This window comes from Poecilia mexicana, unplaced genomic scaffold, assembly GCF_051168715.1.
Source record: "Poecilia mexicana isolate PSO_F unplaced genomic scaffold, ASM5116871v1 scaffold_5, whole genome shotgun sequence".
NCBI classification, from domain to species: Eukaryota; Metazoa; Chordata; class Actinopteri; order Cyprinodontiformes; family Poeciliidae; genus Poecilia; species Poecilia mexicana.
This window is the reverse complement of record NW_028263374.1, coordinates 23,969,719-23,990,711: the sequence shown is the minus strand read 5'-3', so window position 1 is coordinate 23,990,711 and position 20,993 is coordinate 23,969,719. Positions and strand designations below refer to the sequence as shown.

Genomic DNA, 20,993 nt, shown 5'->3' with positions numbered 1-20,993 from the left:
CATGCAACGAGGACACAACCACTCCCCGTTTGGGATCTCAGGTAGAGGTGGATTGAGGCAATGGATGTGGTAGGACGATGGACAGGTGTCACAACACAGAAGTTCCCCTCCATCCTTGCAAACTCTGCAGAACTCCATATGGTCATCCTCTTCCTCACCTGCTGGCTCCTCCTCCTCCTCCTCTTCGTCTTTGGCCTCCCATTGGATTCCCTCCTTCTCCTGACCGTCACAAAAGTCAATAGCTTATTTAAATATAACTTAAAAAAATTATGAAAGGCACAATCTGTAGGAATTTATATATTATTAAGAGCACAGCGGAAAAATAGTTTGAGCATTAAACTTTTGTTGAAAGAGTAGTTTTACTCCAAACTATCCCCCATTTATTTAGCAAAAATCAAAAAGTAGAGCAGCAGCAGCCTCGGGTAAAAACCTGCAGCCCCCTCCATGCTTTTCAGCATGCCTGGTAAAATGTGTAAAACCAGTTTTCAGACTGCATAATTACATGCATTACAAAGGAAAGGATCAGGCCCACAGCATCACTTACAAAGGAGACAAGCACACAAAAACACACATTATGTCTTAACTGTGATATTCTACAGCATAGAAAACAGATCAATAGTTCCATCACAATTATGAAATTCACAATGGTGAAACTTTTGGTTATATTTTTGGCTTCATAAGTCAAAATGATGATTTGAATATCATTAACATAACTAATGATTTCATAAATATGAGTTTTAGAGCGGAAATAATTTTCTTTAATCTCATAATCCTGAACTACATTATAATTTTGACATTGTGTCTCATAGGTATGACTTTGAATATGAAAATTCTGAGTGTCTATAGGCAACAGAAAGGGGAAATCTTTTTCAGAAGATGACACTACAAGTATTTTGCTATACATGGCTTTTTAATCTTGATTTAGCACTACTGCATAATATATCTATCAAATTGTTAAGCAGAAATGCTTGGTTAATTATTATATTCCTACTGAAATATTGTGTTAATTTGAAATAATGGCTCCACTTACACAGTGTGGACAGCTCCATTTTCCCTCAGGCGCCTTTTCCAGCTCGGGGTCCAGACAGACAAGGTGATAGGCTCTTGGACAAGTGTCACAGAGGATAATTTCTCCTCCCTGCTGGCAAACCTCACAGTAGTCCTGGTGGTCAGTCTCATAGCCATCGCCATCCTCCTCTGCCATATTTAAAGGAATAATTGAAACAATATGACTGGGTCTAACATATAGAGTCATAGTGTCCTGATTCTCTACCACAGGAAAACAAATCATTTTGAACAGCTACAGTAAATGGACAAACTCCATATGTATAGGAGAATTGACGGCGGGATAAAAGCCTAATAAGTTTTCCCACAATAAATAAAGCTTTAAAAAAAAGTACATTTTAATTACCTCATTACAGAAAATCAAACAGTCTGGTTCGGTAGGGATTTCAGTCAAATTTTGGAGGGGAAAATAAACCACAGTGCTCCGAAAAGAATAAACTGTAAACATACTTTTCCTTTTTTTCCGCCCACGTCGGGCCTTTTTCTTGGTGGCCCCAGAGGTATCAGAAAGCACAGAGGCACTGTGGATACTGATGTCATCAAAGTCTGACTCCTCCAGAAAGTCGTCCTCGCTCTGGAAAATCAAGCGCACCAAAATACACAAGCTAAAGAGCTTGGAGCAACACAAAGTCTGCTCACTTTTATTTAAAGGAAAAATGTTGGGTGTAGAAGCTGGAAAGGTGAACACAAAGTAAAATAACACGTACAGAGGACGCTTTCTTCTTCTTCCCACTTTGACCAGTTTTTGATTTGGTCTTCTTCGGCTTGGGTTTCTTCTTCACTTCTTTTATGGTCTTGCTTTTCTTCCTAACTCCTGGCCCTAAGGCAGACAAACATACAGTATAGTGCCATGAAAATGTATGCATTCATTCTGCTTTAGCTTCTTTTATTATACTTGAATGTCATTTTAATATCAAAGATAAAATAAGTCAATATGAAGTAGAATGATTTGAAAACTCAATTATTACAATTTCTTGAGGAAATAGCCTGCCTTTAAGCTTATTTAAATTATGTTTTATGTACTTTACTATTTAGAGCACTGTGTTCCAGCCAGATGATTATTTGTGTTGCACAACAATCTCACTTTCACCTACGAGTTGTTGACTGCTAAGTATCAACAACTCAGTAGGACTATTAGCATAACAGTGAAAAATAGGGCAGAAATTGATATCCAATATTAATACTGGTCTTATGGCAACATTTACCAGCATTTTATTTTACCAAAATTGTTATTTGACTGCTCCTGATTAATTATCAGAGAAATTGATAGAATACTTGGTTACTAAAATAATTGCTTACAACAACCCTAATATAAAATATGGTTTTGAAAAGATGGTTTTATTTGTAAGGTAAAAAGCCCTATGTAAAATAGGACCTGTCCCTAAATCAGTATCTGGTTGTCGTTAAGGATTTTTTTGCTCTGGAGATGTATTCCAGCATAAACAACCTGTTTAAGTTTACTCCACAGTTTCTGACTCAGGTTTCAGTAAGGAATAGCAGAAAATATTTATTTACCACAATATTTCATGATAAGCGTCACACTTTCAGAGGGTCTTACCTTTTCCTTCTTTGGTTTTGGCTTTTTTTAACGTGCCCTGCAGAGAGCTCAGCTGGCTGCTGCTGACAGATGTTGGCTGAGCTACAGTAACCGTCTCCACCGCAGCGGCCACCGCGGCGGCCACAGCGGTGGCAGATGCCCCTTTGAACGGGTTGTTGGCACTGAACTCACGCCACTTGGCTCCCAACACTGTCATCATCTTTGACATGGGAATCTTCGGATTCTTCTTGGCAATGAGGGGCCTGGGCGTAACCACAGGGAGAGGAGACGACAACAACAGCTTTATTATGTCACATTTCATTTCAGCTGGTGTAATTTCCTTCTCTCTCAGCCACTGGAGGGAACTGGGTCCTGATTTACTGACACCCCATTGCCCTTTAAGTTTTATTTTCTATTCCTTGGTTTGAGTGTGTCATGTGTTAGATTTGTCGGGCAACAGCTTGAGTTTTGGCAGGCTGGCCTGTAAAAGATAGTGGGTCAGAGCACTGAGTCCCAAAGCCTCCCGGCTGTCACAGGCATCCAACGAGCAGCTGACTACACACAGGGGGCACCGCAGGAGCTCATGCTCCACTTTGTCAGAGCAGAGGCTTAGTCGAGCCAGACAGCCCCAGGTGAGACAGACTCTTTATAACAACAGCCGAGCTTTCCAGCTCAAACAAAAAGAGCAGTGTTAGCTTGTCACGCTGCTCTCTGGTCTAACTGAGGAGTGTTGTGGAAGGCTCTAAGCTGGGAACTCTGTCAAACAACTGGAATTGAAAGGAAACAAAGCAGTTTAACAAAGACAAAAAGTAATACAAAAGAATGTAGATGCTTGCCTGAGGAACTGGCTGAAAGCCTTGTAATTGGTGATTGTTTTGTAGTCGTCCTCCGTGAACCCATACTGAACATCCTCAAGACCCCATTCTTGCATCAGCTGGCTGGAGGATTTGGGTTCCTAGTGGAGCAAAGGCAAGAGGCACAATGCGTTTATTACTAAACAACAACAAAATTATTTTATTTGAAGTCTTTACTTTCATGGAGATGATCAATGTGATCTGATTTCAGTGCAATTAGTCTTCTGCTTTGTAAGACTCACTGCTAGATAATAGAATGGTTTGGAGAACCGTAGAGCCAATAAGATATTGCACTTTAAGTGTTTGAAAAACATGATGTGCAGAATGGTTGGAAATGCAAAGGGATCTTATGAGATGAAGAACAAATTGCAAGAAAAATATTTAGACAAAATGTAATGTCAATTTAGACAATAGTGAAATATCCCAGTAACTTAAATATGCAATAACAAAGATGGAAATAGTTTTTAAAATCTTATGTAAAATGGAAAAATTGTCATTCTCTCCTAAAATAGCTAAAATTACACAAAGCCACATCATACTGGGTGCTTTTTGAAGGATGGAGTTTTGAGTGCTGTTGAAGAGAGAGTTAATTCATTCATAAAGAAGATTGCAGGTTATGGGTATGGACAGGGATCTTAAGGAGGTCTCAAAATAATTTGAACTCAACCTTTTTATTTTCTGTAAAATTGTCCAGAGTTCTGGAAACCCAAGCAAGTGTCCTAATCTTTCAGATAACTGTAGCTTTATTAAAAGTTTACTTTTACTGTCACTGAAATATGATGTGTCTCTTTGTTTAGGGTTGCCTTGTTTCACTGAACAAAATCAACTAAGTCAGTAGAGGGAGTTTCCACAGGAGGTTCCACTTATTCTGAAGTATGCCATGTTCTGTCAGCCGTATTTGTACAAAATACCTTTAAGATTTGTCAAATGCATGTCAAAGAAGATCGATCAGGACTGAGAATCTTATAGATTTAAAGGCATGAAATAGAAAATGCAATCTACTTGCACATTAGACTTACTTTCATGTTACCATCATCATCGTCATCCTCATCGTCATCCTCATCTCTCTTCTTCTTCCTGGGCTTCCTTTCTTTTTTCTCCCTGGGTTTTTTCTTTTTTTTTTTGGTGGGGCCATATGCGCTGCTTTCGCTCTCAGAGCCAATTTCTGGCCGTTCGCGTTCCTCCTCTACCTCCGAAATCTCCTCGAGGTCACTGTCAAGTCTTGGCTGTATTCCTCCCTGGGGTATAGTCAAAGACACAGAATATGCTTAAATACACACACTTCACAGGTTCATTACATCTAATTCTACAGATAACAACAATGTAAATGACCATGATTTTTTCAAAGTCATTTTCCCCAAATAAAAATGCATATTTATTATTTTATTTTTATAATTACAATCAAGCTTTTTTTTTTCCTTTTTAATCTTGCCTTAGTTGTATGAGGACTTGGTTATAATGCAATGCAGCCATCACAAGGTGGCAGAAACACATCAAATTATTTACAAATCCCCATGAAGAAAAGAAAAACAGTTGTACAATCAGACATGGATAAGCTCAATAGATTTGGTGTGAACTTTGAACTCTCATCCCAATTCTTAATACTGTCATCACACCTATCTAGCATAGTTTACACACACACACACACACACACACACACACACACACACATATATATATATATATATATATATATTACAGAATTGCTTCTTTGCTTATCAGACTCCAGTATGCTTAATGTGATATCTGAAAACAGTTATTTGCATCAAAAAAATAATAATAACTAAGCCGTTTTGTACATTGGTACAAACCGGTGATACAGACACAAAGACACTCACTGTTCTGCTGAGGAACATTCCATCACAAAATGTTTACAGATCCAGTGTCAGTATGCAAGCCACAATAATTTTGGCATGATTATTGCTCAATCAGTCAAAAGAGGCACATGTCACTACAGAATGCAATAAATTCATTGGTTATCTATGGGTGCTACAGTCAAACTCAAATAATTAAGCTTAAATACAATAAGAACTAATTTCTCTTAGCTTAGTCTAGACTGATCCCAGTCTAGATTGTTTTAAGTTGTTATTTCGTGATGACAAGCTTAGATGTAAATGCTTTGCGGAATGAACTCGTTACTTCAGAGAGAACATCCTCTCTGTACACCACCACCACTTCTGAACAGGTTTATCACTTTATATGTTAATGCCACAGTTTTTTTTTATTCTACTGATGCTTGAATGACGTTACTTGTTGAAGGTGACTTTGGAGAAATATTATGTCTATCTTAAAAAGAAGAAGTGCGGCATTCCATAGTGCATTTCATAACATAGCAGCTCTACTGCATGTGAATCCACATTAACAATTAAAACAGAGTTCATAAGTTATGCTTGCATGCATTTTGCATCCTCTTAAAGAGCTGACTATTAATTGAAACCAAGAAACAGAACACCTTTTGCTGTGCTGCTAATCAAAAACTCAGCTGCGCCCTGCCTGTTTAATTTGGGACATCTGGAAGGCTATATGGGCTTAACAGTTAACAGGTGTTGTTTGTGTGATCAAGAGAGTGGGAAATTCACTGGAGGTTCCTTATGCTGTGTGCATGTGAAAAAGTGAGTGCTGTTTCTCTCCCTGTTTGTGTCAAACCCTATTAATTATTTTTATTTTATGGGCTGCAGATGTGTCCAAAATTTACAATCAGTTTGGAGACGTGTCATTTTAATATTCCCTTTTCCAATGTTTCGCAGTTGCATGGAATGTATGGCAAAACAACATGCCTTACTGAACACGTGCGTCCACTAGAAGTGGAGTAAAACGAGTGCACAGAGGCTTTGTGCAGTTCGCTGCCTGTTGCTCTGCAGGCCTGCCTGGCTCCATGGAGAGACTTGCAGGCGTTTTGCTCTGTAGCGCAGTGGTAAGGCTCACGTTGCTGCAGCGCCCGCCAACCCTACCAGCAGCCTGGCTGTGTTGCCATGGTGACCGAATCTGAGCAGTGTCTGGCTCTCTCTCTTTCTTTCTAGATTTTGCCCCCCTCCTCCCCCCACTACTTCTCTTCATCTTCTTCCCACTTTCTCTTCTTCACATCTTATAGTTCTCCTCCCTCACCCCATCCACTCCTTTAAATTCTCTCTCAGTCTATATCCTAACTTCTCTCTGGTTCTTTTTCCTCCCTCACTCTTCTTTTTTTCTATCACACAACTCATCCACCTCCCCCCACCCCACCAAGCACACACAAACTCACAAACACACACTCCATCACAGTGGCAGCCAATGGAACGGCGCCATCCAATCAGACACGTTTGCATAACGAGCTTGTTATGCAGAGGCCTGTGGTTGTGAAGCCCCGTGCTTCAGCACCCGTCTAGACAAATCTCATTTATGCATAAGAAGATGGAGAGCGAGAGAGAGAGCGAGTGAGAGAAGAAAGAGCAAATTGAAGATTGTGGATGGGGGATGGGGGTGGAGATGGAGGTGGAGGTGGAAAAAGCAAAGAAGCAGAACTGCCACTGTGAGCAGCCACAAGGACAAGCTGGAGCTGGAACTGCAACAACCTGGTGGTGGCCCAGAGTTCAATGTTAAACACATATCATAGATGAAGAGATGATTCTCCGGCGCAGCAGTAAAGTGGCTGCCTCTACTTTCAAAGGGTGAGAAAATCAGATAAGTGCTGATAAGCTAATCAAATTAGCGGCTTTCCCTTAATGCTGCTGCCCCGGGGGGACTGGAGCGGATGCTGTGGTAAATATCAAATAAATGAAGATGTAGATTTTTTCTTTAATAAAATCTAGCTCAATAAGAATTTATGACAATATCACTGCTGTGAGGGGTTTTTAGGGTTGTAAAACAATGGCCGCCTCTTTTCTTCCCTGAAATCAGAGCAGCTCTTTGTTGACTCACAATCCGAGGGAAAAAAGTAAAACCAGAAACCCTAATTTCCTTTTATCTGTTTTTTTTTTTTCCTTGCAGATGAGAAAAGGGGAAGCAAATATACTGCGGCTCTCTCGAGCTTTTATTCCTCCCACCAGCAGCCCTAACCTCAGACTGGGATCTGCCACTGACAGTTTCTGACCCCAATTGACTTTTAGACCCTGTCTGACACCAACCTTTGGGGAGCGATTGGAAGAGAATTACAGTGGCAGCAACCGCTCAGCGAGACGACAGGAGACAAAGAGAGAGAGAGAGAGAAAAAAGGAAACAAAGACAGAAAGAAAAAGGAACAAAGAAAGAGAGAAAGATATTTGTGAAAAAGAGGAGAATACCAGAGTGTGTTCCACGGAGGTTACAACAGAGAGAGTCAGAGGGAGTCTCCCCTCCTCATTAGCCCAGTGAGACCCAGCGGAGCTCAGAGTTTGCCATAAAGAGCCAAAGGGCCGGGTGGCAGCCTGGCCAGTCAAGCTCCTCGCAGCGCTGCTGGCAGCTCCAGCTCAACACTGGGGAGCATCCTGGCCATGACACTGGTGCTGTGAATGCCACTGCCAATGCAGGGGCAGAAAACACTGAGATTGCACTGAATTACTGTAATTACTGAGGTTTTGTGTTTAGAAAACCAAGGAGGCGCAAGACAACTTGTTTAGATCCTGACTTGTGCACAATGCATAATTTAGGCATTTAATTATTAGTCTTTGTAATGTTGAACATTTCACCAGTCTTTTGGGGGGGGGGGGGGGGTTGGCATGTTTATTGGTAAAGCCATGCGCATTTTAGGTGGTGTGCTGTGAGAAAATGACAGCAGTTTTCCTAACTGAGTTAGCCAGGGTGGAAGACTGCTGCACAAAAACTCCTATGGGGCGTTCACAGTATAGTGTTAGCTACCTTCCTCTGGAGGACGTACAGAATAGAGTACAGGTAGACACTGCTACCAGGGTGATGCTGCAAATATATATTTAAAGGTAAAGTTACATTTTTGAGCTATTAGAAACTAGAAACCACAGGAAAAGAGATAATGATGAATGAGTAAAGAGAGGAATTATCAAGATGAAGATCTGGAACAAGAGGATAACACTACACCATGTCCGCTTTGGCTCCTATTATTTCATATCTGATTAGTCTTTGTTACTGTTGCTGTCATAGTGACTGACAGAAGAGTAGCCTTCGTCATCAGGCCTTGGCTTGATTTACATTGAGGTCTAAGAGTACTGATAATACTTTTACATACATGACTTTCAAAACTTAAAGTGGTTGAAAACAATGTCTCCACCTATGCACACCAGTCAGCAAAAAAGACAACTTTAAGGTACATGTTGAGTTTAGGTCACAGATTAGCTGTAGGTTTTTAAATTAAGTGATTGTGGCATTTGCTATCAGTTAAAGAAAAGAAGAAAAAGCCTTACCTTGCCATTACACGACTACAGTCATGTTTTCCTTTGTCTAGCCCACTGATCCACATCTTTCCTAACTAGAGATAAAATGTTTGAGCACTTTACTGAAGGAAAGAGCACTCCTAATTTGGACCACGTGTGCTATTTGCTATCTGGTATGAGTCAAGTCATTTGGTTAAATTGTCAGTTTGCTCTAGACACCACACTATCTAAAGTTTCTAAAGTTAAAAAAATAACTGTTTTTGGTACTTTCTCCAATATTCCTCAATGTGACACCACTGTTACACTCAATGCTTGTCTTCCAAGACCGACTGTGAACAGGATTTGTGATGTAATTGTTGCAAATTTGTTTCTGGAGCATCCGATACTCCTAATGAGTTGCTGTTACATTCAGGAGAATGTGTCCACTGCTTTACCATGCTGCCTTAAACTTTAATCTCCTGATCTGATTGTTGTTTCCTTCTCCATCCTAAGTATCACGCATACAGAAAAATGCGATATTATGATAAACACTATAGGAAATTGACATGAAAACCTCATCCTTCATCCTTATTCTGTAAATAGATAATGTCTCCAGATATTCTGTGTTCTACTTTTTAGATCAATGTTCTCTCTGTCTTATCATTAAGAAGGCTGCTGGCTTATGCAGCATTTTCATTGTTGAATAAGTTATTCTAAGGGCAAGTTAATGCTGTTAAAATTTTATATAATTCTGAATAAGCCTTGATGTCAAATCACCTCTGTCAAAGCTCTGTGACTACAGTTGCTATATTGGCTGAAACTCTGTCCCTTTGACCCCAAACCCCCAGCCTTAAGCACCAGCACCACAGGCACAAATCCACACTCTAAACTGGCACTTGGCGCCCACAGCTTACACTGGCAGTAACAGTGACTCTGCTGCCAACCTCCCCTAGGCCCGAAACAGTCCACTGCCTCTCATTTCGATTACAGAGGCAGTCCAGCAGCCAAAGCAGAACTCTGATCCAATTGCAAAAGCATCAAAACTGTGATAGCGTGAGAATCAAAGAATGAGGCCGCACAGCTTGAGCCAGAATTCCTGGCAAACCTTTGTGTTTGAGGTGATGACAGACGGGGCTGTGTGTGAACAAGATCTTACCTCTTTTTTCCTCTTCTTAACTTTAGGTATTTTCCCCTCTTTTATCTTTTTGGGCTTTTTCTTCTTCTGCTTTTTGAGGGAGTCATCATCAGAGAAGAAGCTGGCGAGGGCCGTGAGGGGAACAGTGTTGCGCTCAGTTTCGTCATCTTCATCTGGACACAGAGAAAAACGTGTTCATGTTCATACTTAAGAAAATATGCCATATAAACTGAAACAGTTCTTGTTAAAAGTTATTTTTAATTTTCCTCAAAAAAAGACATGAAAGAGAGACTAAAAAGAAATATATTTGTGGAAGTAAGGACTGAAAGAAATGAAATACAAACAACTTAAAGATTCACTGTGAGGTTTCCATACATTTATCACAAACATTAATGTTACATTAATGCTGGTCTTTAAAAATGTCTCGACTATTGTATTTCAGGGTGGAAAATATGTTCAAGAAAAATTTTGTATTTTTGAAAACCAGAAACGGGTTCATAAGTTTGAATTTTTCATATATTATCTCTATATAGCACAGGGTCGAATTTATAGGCTTAAAAAATCTACACAGAGACTCACATAATTCACGTTAGTAAGTTAAATATTTTTTGTTGTGGTAAAAAAAAAAAAAAAACTCAAAACCTTAAGGTGATAATTTTCTGCTTGTCACCGTCAAAGTCAGTGGCTATGTAAAATGTTTTTCACTGTGGACTTGTGAAACATAGATACATAAATACAACAAATAAAACATAAATACAACAACACTTCTGTTGCAGCAAGTTCAAATTCATTGAGGCGACATGTTTTGGTACTCCCTTAGCCTGGCCACTGCCTTAATACACAGCTCAGCTTGATTCTCATCTCCCTTCAGTGCTCTGTCTGGGATTTCTACCATTAAGCTTGATTTATCCAGTTGTGGTTCAACCAGGCCAATCAGAAAGCAGAAGGAGTTGTGAAAAATTACGAACCGTAAATTTTCTGTGTGGTTTTAGAATTGCAGTCTGCCCTGGTTATAGTTTGGCAATGTTAACGAAGGAAGTGAATGAAGCCATCCGGTCCATGTTGGCCACACTTCCAAACATTAAGCAACTAAAGTCAAAGCAAGACATTTAATTGCTGGCAAAGATGTTGTGGCCCTACTCCCCACGGGATTGTTACGGCACACACTATTTCTGAAACACTCCATTGAGCTGGCACACAACATACATCACAGCCAAATGTTAGCGATTGGGTATAATCAGATCCAATCAGTTAAAAGTTCAATAGAATTCAAACTCCAAGCAATTGTTTCTCAATAGCTGAGTGTTCAGACCCTCTGTATGGAGAAAAGCATAGAACAAGGGGTTGGTTTTTACCAGGCTAGTAGTTCCTGGGTTGTTCCTTTACATTCCAATTATCCTCTTTTCTTAGAGTGACAGATACAGCATGGGATGCTAACAGAACAGTGATCATAAACACATAAGAACTTATTTTGGAATGGATAAAGGAGTCTAGCTTTAGATTTCTGGAAAGCCCACTTTCCACAGTCCCACAGTACTCGATATGAACCTGGTCAAAAATTGTAATTTAAAAGTTTGATCTGTGAAAAGACACCAAGTCATTTCAATGAACTTCTTCACTTCTGCTAAGAACTGATCACATTTCCAGCTATATTTAAGCTGGAGGTTTAACTATGGTTTAGTGACATTGGTGTGGTCGAGGTGTAACTTGGAAAAAGGAATTTTAAAAATGATTAATTTAGACCCCTTATGGATTCATGGAAATCCCCAAATTAAACTATTTCACCCACTTAGTGCTCTTAAAAACAGAAAGAAGTTACATATCGATCGGAGAAACAAGGAAATGTTTATTATTAGATTTAACTCAATTTGTATTTGATAGCAGCACATATAAAAAAGTGTTTGAAAGCCGAGAAGATTTTGTTGCAGTTCTCAATGTTAACTGTTTTCTCATTCTAGCTTGATGTTAACAAATATGACAGCCAATTTGTGTGATTTATCATCTTGTACCACAGCCATTTCTGTGGTGGCAAATTATAGCTACTTTGTATGCATATATGTAAATATAAACAGTCGCATACAAATTTTCTGCACTATCCTAAAGATACTGATTACAAAACTGTTTGAAAAGTGTAAGACTGCTGGATATCTGTCAAATTGTCTGAAAGAAATTTAGATGAGGACCTAAGATTATTCTGACTGATGCAATTAATAAAATACCTGACCCTAAGATTGAGTTACAAAGTAAATGTAGATACATAAGCCAATTATGCATCTTTTCTTTTGAAACACCAACTGTTTTTAAAAACTGTGATGTTCGAAATAGGTACACATTTCACAAACTGAAAACCAGGTTGTTGTTTTTTTTGTTTTTTTGTTGTTTTTTTTTGCAATTTTTTGGAGAGTTTCAAAGTTAAAGTTAGAAAGACTAAAAGAAAAGAAAATACTTGTCCTGATGCCACTGATACAAGCTGTTTGACAAGTTCTCCTTTAAATCCACTCCATACTGCAAGGTATTGATTACTCTCTCTCAGGACAAGATGTTCTAGGACAAAGTGCTACTGAGACTTAAATGACCAGCACCATTCATGACACTAAGTCTTTTGCCAAGCAGCACCATGCACTGTGAGGAGTAACTGTGGATAACATATCTGCAAGTTGCCATTGATACATACATTGTGCAATGGCAAGCTATGCATTTCGATTTGTAAACAAAAGGGAACAGAAGACTTCAAAATGTAAAAAGTACTGGTACACTATTTCATAGCTATAGATTATGCCTAAAAAATCTACCATAACCAGTTATCTTTGAAAGTTACTAATCAAGACAACCTGTGAGGAATTTAATCCCAAGACTAATTATGTTTGGATTTAAAACAACAAATGAGCTTGACTGATTGATTGATCTATTGACTGACTGACTAATTGAATGATTGACATTGCATCATTCCATCATTGAAAATAGAAAAATGTATAATACATCAGATCTGCCATTGCATGACAATCTGCCACACTGAAAGGTCTGGCAGGGAGAGTATTAATTAGAGAAAGCTAAGAGGCCCCAGATAGTCTGAAGGAGCTGCAGAGATCCACAGCTCATTTTAGAGAATCTGTTGAAAACATAACAATTAGTCATCCATAACCTTGGCCTGTCAATGGCCATATAATCCTGGTTGGAAAAAATTAGAAGTCTCATTTGTTAAAATGTTTGCCACAAGTCAGCAAAGGTACTCAGGACAACATCTCTAGACACACAGCCAGAGCTACAACAAAATAGCTTAGATCAAAACAAAATGTGTAATGGGCTTGACACACAGGGAGCGATGAACGACAGTGAAAGGCAAAGGTTTTCTGCCATTGGAGTGAACTCAACATAGAGATGTGAGTGTGACAGCAGCAACAGCAACAAAAGGTGAATATTTCTTGTGTTGCCCCGTAAGACCATGTGAGCACATCTACGTGCACCAGCTTGAAATGTTACACACACAAATTTCGCTGGTTGCTTTGCTGGAGTAAGGCAAGTGACAGTCACCTTCTCACGCAAATTCCATATGTAAGGAGAGAGAGAGTGACGTTGCCTTCTGTGTCGAGTCTTTAAGAATTGCAAAGTCATTGTCCTTACTTCAACTGAGAATTTGTAAAAAGACATAGACTTATAAAGCTTTGTTTGCAATGTCACAAAGTGTGTAAAATTCTGAATCAGGCTACAGTTAAATTCAACAACATAATCTTCGAAAGAGATCCTAACCCTGCTGGCAATTTGATAATTTGTTGTTTCAAATAAAATTGTAAGTTGTTTTTTTTTCCCCTTTGGTCAAATTGTGTTGAAATAAAGTAGCTTTCTTAAGAGGTGCAACACATATAAATGAGTTTCAAAGAAAGAATCATGTTTGTTTTAACTAGGTGGAACATTCTGTCAACTCAGTAACGGTTTTCATTTCTGACATCTTCGATTTCAAAACCTGAATCTTTTAATGAGCTTGCTTTCTTTCAAGGTTTCATTATTCTATCTAGTGTTAAACCAAATAGAACAATATTTTTTTTCTATTATTACTATTGTTATTTATTTTTATTTTTTTTTACATTGGAAAACACAAAATATACAATTAGTTTGTTTTGAAATAAACATGATGAATCAATATCAGACCAGCAGGGCATCTGGCACAATAAGTCTCATATTCACACATCACTGAGTGTGGATCAACTTTAATCATCAAAACACAAATAAATGGAGTGCTCGCCTGCCGGTAAATGGTAACTCCCAGGAGGACCACTGAGGTACACAGTGCATGTCTTCTGCTTGCTGGGACTAAAGCGACTGGCTGCGGGTTGTCAGCTGTACAGTCTAACAGCTGCTGTGAACAAACGTGCTGACTGCTGAGCGCAGCAGACTTCAGTGATGCCAGAGCGGGTTACAGAGGAGTAAGTAAGGGAGACAGACATCCCCAAACAACACATCAGATTCACATGGGATGTAACTGCCCTGTGGAGTTTGAGCAGATCTAATTCCTATTCTCAGCCTTTTCCTGTCTGTTTCTTTTGGTCCATCTATCTGCATGTCTTCCTTCTTTCTATGTCTTACACTGACAGACCGGAAGGCATCAAGTATGCAGCACATGTATCTAAGTCAATCAGCCAACACTAGCCCTGCAGTCTACCACTCCCCTGGGTAGCAGGAGTGCAAGACTGGGGAGGAGGGATTCCTGCGTAGTAGGCACACAAACCTCAACAACCACTTATCTGCTACTTAGCAAAGCTAGCAGGAGGTACTCTATAAGTGCAGTACTTTGATTTTAAAGCTTTAATCAGAGGCAATGTCAAGCCCATTGTGCTATCTTGGGCTGGTCAGATTAAATTTGTCTCCAAAACTCTACTGTTAACTTATGTGATCAGTGTCTCCAGACAACATTTAAAGGTGAAACGTTAACCGAAATGGATAGAAGTGTCTACAACTCTCCTGTATAACTCTCCTAGACACACGTTTCTTTCTTCTTAATATTTCTCTCATTCAAAGGAAAACCCGCAGTGCACGTATTCAGTATCTCAAACAGGGAGCTCTTTTATGTCTCAGATGCGTGCTCGGTGCCTGCCAGGCAAGACATGATGGAAACACAGCAAGCCTTACATCTCTCTTAGATGCAGAGTAGATGACATGGCTCAGACGTTGTAAAGGTGACAGCTTTGGATTACATTGATCACAAAGTGTACAAATCTAGAAACTTTTTTAACTGTATTTGCAACGACAGAACAATGAATGAATGACTGACCACAGATCACTGATTCAGTATGCCAATATGTGTCTTCCCTGTAATCTATCCAGCACAATAAGTGGCTTAAACTGAACAGTAGTGACAATAATATTGACAAAGTTGCTATGATGTACTGAAAGATCTGGAAAACAAAACACATGGATTAAGTTTTATATTTTAATATAATGGTCACAATGTAACCTTGTCACCCTCTTCGTTAAGTTGTTGGTAATATCTGCTAATCAGTCAGTCACATGGCAACAACTCAGTTCATTTAGGCATATTGGTGATTAATAAGACTCACTGCAGTTCAAGTCAAGAATCAGAATAAAAAAGAAAGGAGATTTAAGTGACTTAAGTGAGGCATGGTTGTTGGTACAAGATATGCCGACATGTGTGTGTTTCAGAAACTATCGATGCAGAATTTTCACATACAGGCATCGGTCAGGTTTGCAGAGAAAGCACAGAAAAAGAGAATGTATCCAATGAGTAGCAGTTGTATAAATGAAGGTGTCTTGTTGATCACACCACTCCTGGATCACTTCAGTGTGCTAAAAATAGGAAACTTGGACAACAATCAACAAAGAATCTGAAAAAAAAGGGCTGTAACAGACAGACAAAATGGTGCATTACAAACTGATTCTCAATTTTAGTGGCGGCGTTCACATGGAACTGTCAAAAATTGAGATGTCAAAAAAGTTAATCATCTTCAACTGGATTCTTGAGCATGTCAATGAGTTCACTCTACCCCAATGGCTTCCATAGTAACCAGATTTTAATCTAATAATGGACCTTTGAGAAGGAATGGAAGGCCATGCATCATGGCTGTGCAGCTGACAATTATACACAATTATGTAAACATAATTAAAATGAATGTTTCCAACATTTTGTTTTGGTATCTTACCAAGTACTAACCAAGTGCATCAGCTAAAGTACCCAGTTAGTGTATGTCTTTCTTGTTAAGGATCTAAATTTCACATAACAACTTGGTCAAACCATTTTCTTTGATTGCCGCAGAAGTTTATTCTAACTTAGATATGATTAGGATAACATCAACTTTACCTTTATCTGCCATGTCAAGTTTTGAGTTTAACATTCATGGTATAGTTATCTTAGAAAGCACATGTACATACATGTATGTGCAATTGCTTCAGTTATAGTGGTTTCCAAGATAATGAAAAAGAAATGCTCCTTGCTGTCTTATGTACTAAGTCTACAGTTTTTCATGGGATTTACACAATTTATAGAAAATAATCAAGCATAGCAATGAACGTACTGACATTTGAACTGAATAGGTCTTTAAACATTCTCTTACTCTGGATCAGTAGGTTACACAATACTGGGGAAAACAGCTGACTTGACAAATGTGCAGAAGACAGTCATTGACACCCTTTACAAGAGCCACAAAAGGTCATTGCCCAAAGAAGCTGGTTGTTCACAGAGTTCTGTACCCAAGCACATTGACAAAAAATTGAGTGGAAGGAAGGAGAAGGTACACCAGCAATAGGGACAACAGCAGTCTTGAGAAGACTGTCAAGGAAAATCCATTCCAGAAGAGCCGCCACACAGAATACGAGACGTGCTACAAATGTCACATTCCGTGTATCAAAACGCTCTTTCCATCTACCAGGAAATGTTAAAGCACTTCATGTTTCCCTCTGCTGAAAAGCTGTATGGAGACGATGATTTTATTTTCCAACAGGACCAGGCACCTAAACACGCTGGCAAAGGTACCAAAAGCTGGTACATGTGTATTTACTTGATAACAAAGATTCCCTATATCATGTAAGGTACCAAAAGCTGGTTCTATGACCATGGTGTTCCTACCAAAGAGGGGAGATGAGCTGAAGGCAGCTATCAAAGCAATCTGGGCTTCCAGTGCACCTACGTAGTGCCAAATTCTGATCGCAGAACAAGACTTCTGAAATTATGTTCTCTGGGCAGATTAGTCTAAAACTGAATTATCTTTACACAAAGACAGAAGAATGGTTATACCTAAACTAAACACAGCATTAAAAGAAGTAAACCTCATGCCAGCTGTGAAGCATATGCTTGGAGTTTCTCCTACATGATATAGGGAATCTTTGTTATCAAGTAAATACACATGTGCCGAATAAAAAGTCCAAGGAATGTAGCTAATGGTCCATGAAGGCCATGGAAAGAAAGCTGTGACCAAAAAATGTTTTGTTTGGTGAGTGTACCAGGCTGTGCCAGGTGTTGGAAGAAGATGAGGTTGCTCAGTTACTTTCCCAAGGGAAATCTGGCATCAGTTTCAGTTAGGAAGATGACTAAAGCTCTACTTGCCAAATCGTCTGTCTATAAAAATTTTAATTGGATAACAGAAACATTTCTGACCTTCTTCCAAGGACTTGGCTAGCATACTGACCCATTCAAAAAGAGGTTCACACGCAAATCCCAAGTGAAGAAGTTGAAACAAACTGGAAATAACATTATTTCCTTTTCTGTTGGCCCTAATGCACAATCACCTACAGCAATTTATGCTGCTCAGTATTCCTGCTCCATAAAAATCTAGATCTTTCCTTATGGATGACTGCAAGATTCAGACAAAGATACAAACATGCTATTAAAATCTAAAGTGCTCATGCTGATGGAAGGACAAAGGCAATAAGAAACAATGTGATCTAAACGAGTCCTGTAAAGAACAGAAAAAAACCGTATTGAAACGAGGTACTGCTAATCTGCAAATGCACACGCACCCCAAAAAGATTCTCTTGTTCTTAGGCTATGTGCACGCATAGCAGGAAGAAAAATTGTGTCAACCTTCACAGTGAGTGATCCAAAAATAGACCCTTATCCAACCGAGGATTACATTTGCAGGCACACAAAAGCCCATGATAATCTTTTAATTTTAGTAAAGAACAAAGCAATTAAAGCAGAAAACATAACAAAACAGCCTATGACAGTGTAAGCTTCTTGAGCAACACAAAGGGACTGAGGCCAACCCATGAGCTGCGATGAATGCAGACTTGATGGGACAGCATCTACGGCTATGAAGTCCCTCAAAGACAAACTCCCAAAATGTTGTGTTTTAATTGAAAGAATGCCTCTTTAAAAAGGTGCTGGGCTTCTGACACAGAGCGTAATCTTTGTTATTTGACCAAAGTTAATTGTCTTTTGCATGTATTACCAAGAAAATAGCAGATTTGTAATATCATATGACTTTGTAGCCATATGATATTACAAATCTGTTTTTTTTTTGTTTGTTTGTTTTTCTTTTTTGGTATTTTCAGGACAAAATAGTTCCATGACAAAATAAAGACAGTGCAATCAATGTGAATCACTTTCAAACCTTGCACAATATACACTGGTATATGTTGCATTAAGTGTGTCCTTAGACATCCAAAAACTTGCACCAAATTTTTAACTAATGTACCAAAAATGTCTTTTTTTAAATTGTATCCTTGCTTGGATATCTTCTGGCTTACCACAGGCAAGTATATATTTATTTTTAAATGCATGTTTAATAAACAATTAGGTCACTGTGTTCTCTCTCAAGGTACCCCTGCAAGTCAGAAGTGATATATATATATATTTTTCCTTTCTCATTATCATTTTGTCTCTTCATGATTACAAGCTTATAAAGATGCCAGTTGTCAATGATTGAAGCATTCATCAATATTTTGATAATCCATCCATCAATCCATCCATCCTCTGTTTATCCAGGATTGGATTAAGAGGGGAGCAGCTACGGATGGAAACACATACATTCATCTGCCGTGTCTCCAGTTTATCCTGGGGGACATCAAGGCATTCTAATGATGGAAGATTTCGTCTCTCCAGTGGATCTGCTCCCAGTGGAAAGTGTCTGGGAAAGCCACTAACTGCAGGCTTCCTGATCAGATGCTCAAACCACCTCAACTGACTTCTTACAGTGCAGAGTAACAATGGCTAGACTCAGCTCCCTCTCCATGACACTCTATCTATAAGGCTTGCATTTTACACATTACAATCAGTAATATTGTGATATGTAAAATTTATGGACATATACACATGGCGGTGTATACTATTTTGCCCAATATTAATATGGTACAATATTAACAAAATGGCGCAAAGGAGTCTTTAATTCATTGCTTCTCTCAAATTAATTTTTAGTTGATAAGAGATACAGCAGTTCAAGTCTATTTGACCTTGAGTCTGTAACAGTAATGACAGGAGTCATGCACAGATATTTCTTGGAATTTTTCATTCATATTTTTTTTTTCACTCAGTCTGTTATATACACAACCTTTCAACACAGTGATCTGAGATAGAAGCAGGAGAAGAAGATTTATTATTTAAGCACTGTCTCAAGATTCAAACAAATAGATGCTCAAAGCAGAATGAAATAAAATGGTGAAAAATCACTGGTTTGAGCTGGGCTAAATTAGGTAGTTTTATCAATTTAATCGAGAGAAGCAGAATTCAGCGTCTGTGCACGACAAATCTGGAACAAACTCATAGAAAACAGCTAAACAGCTGAAACACATAGTTTGTTTAAATCAAGGCTAAAAATCCCACCTGCTTAGAGTTGCTTTTGATGCACAATAACCAAAACATGGACCCACATATTTGATGTGTATTGATGATTCTATTGATGAAACTTGACAGAATAATGACTGCAACTGTATGATGTGTTTATGATGCCTTTATGTTTTCATGATGTAAAGCACTTTGAACTGCCTTGTTGCTGAAATGTGCAATACAAATAAACTTGACTGATTTTCATGGTACACGGAACATGTAAACGTAATTGATTTGACTTAAAAATAGCAAACCAATTATTACTATTATTGCTGCTAAATAATGTTATTAAAACATAACTGTTATTCTAATTTCAATGACCCTCACTATAGCAGTCCGTTTTTGCAATATCATAAAAAATACAGAAATATCCTAAAGAAATAAAAATAAAACAAATATTTCCAAAGACCCCAATTAGATTTTGTAGTAGGTGAGGAAAAACTGTAGTGGCTTTTCAGCAAGCTGTTTGGTAGTGCACAGCAACAACAAAGAACAGTTTAAGCTTAGCACCCCCATGTACCACTATTTAGCTCTTGCCCTAAAAACTATTACATTATTTGTTTTTTAAATAAAAGACCACTGAGAAGTTGAGATTTGTTGCAAGAATAAACGCTATTATAAACCACAAAACTAAAAAAAAAAAAGTTGCATCATCATACTGCAAAGTATTAATTTGGCAAAAACAGAAAATACAGCAGGAATCTGTCTTGAATGCAGCTTTGGTGCGATAGGCAGAGCTGCAGATGAAAAATTTAGGTTGGACGTAATTTAGGTTAATGCACGACCCAAAGCTAACTGTGCTGGTGACATTGTCATGAGTGCGCAACGCAACAGAACAGGCTGTTTATTGTAGCCCACACGTGGCTTTCACACCTCTGCGGCCATCCAGAGCCGAAAGAAATAAATAAAGAAATAAAGTTGGATCATAGTCGGCGGCGCATCTTCAACAAACCCGACCAGGATGGCGTCTCTGCAGCCAATGTCTATTCGAAGGCACTGATGACAAAATCAGCACAAATAAAACTGACACTGCAGCGACAATAAACCGCTCCCAGGACACAACTTGTGTGTGTTTTTCTAATTATTTTATAGAGCGGAAAGCTTTTTTTTTTTTACTTCTAAACGCATGTAGCCTGTGAAAGCTACAACAGCTCGGGAAAAACACAAAGCTGGATTTCCATGATACCCCCAAAGCAAGCTGGATGTTTAGGGACAGCCGGAGGCAAATCCAAAAACACCACATTCAACACACCGGGTCGTAAAAGAGGAAGGAAAAAAAGGAATGACTCTGCTTATTGCACCGCTCCACTCTTCCTCCTCCTCCTCCTCTTTGGTCTCAGGAACGCAGGACAAG

The 20,993-nt window shown here is 38.8% G+C and overlaps 1 protein-coding gene and 1 long non-coding RNA gene across 2 annotated transcripts in view; one reads left to right on the top strand and one right to left on the bottom strand.

Moving 5' to 3' along the window:
• Positions 1 to 20,993, bottom strand: part of chd5 (chromodomain helicase DNA binding protein 5) — a 46,804-nt gene that overhangs the window by 24,989 nt on the left and 822 nt on the right. Inside the window, exons 2-9 of the mRNA XM_088005773.1 lie at positions 9,892 to 10,043; positions 4,476 to 4,694; positions 3,439 to 3,557; positions 2,624 to 2,865; positions 1,773 to 1,885; positions 1,505 to 1,639; positions 1,031 to 1,195; positions 1 to 219 (exon numbers count right to left, since the gene is read on the bottom strand). Of these exons, the coding sequence (XP_087861899.1) occupies positions 1 to 219; positions 1,031 to 1,195; positions 1,505 to 1,639; positions 1,773 to 1,885; positions 2,624 to 2,865; positions 3,439 to 3,557; positions 4,476 to 4,694; positions 9,892 to 10,043 (1,364 nt within the window). The remainder of the gene's footprint in view (positions 220 to 1,030; positions 1,196 to 1,504; positions 1,640 to 1,772; positions 1,886 to 2,623; positions 2,866 to 3,438; positions 3,558 to 4,475; positions 4,695 to 9,891; positions 10,044 to 20,993) is intronic.
• LOC106916725 (uncharacterized) lies at positions 5,482 to 8,117 on the top strand. The gene is made up of 3 exons (XR_001418053.2): positions 5,482 to 6,068; positions 6,204 to 7,103; positions 7,423 to 8,117. It is a non-coding gene; the product is annotated as an uncharacterized LOC106916725 (long non-coding RNA).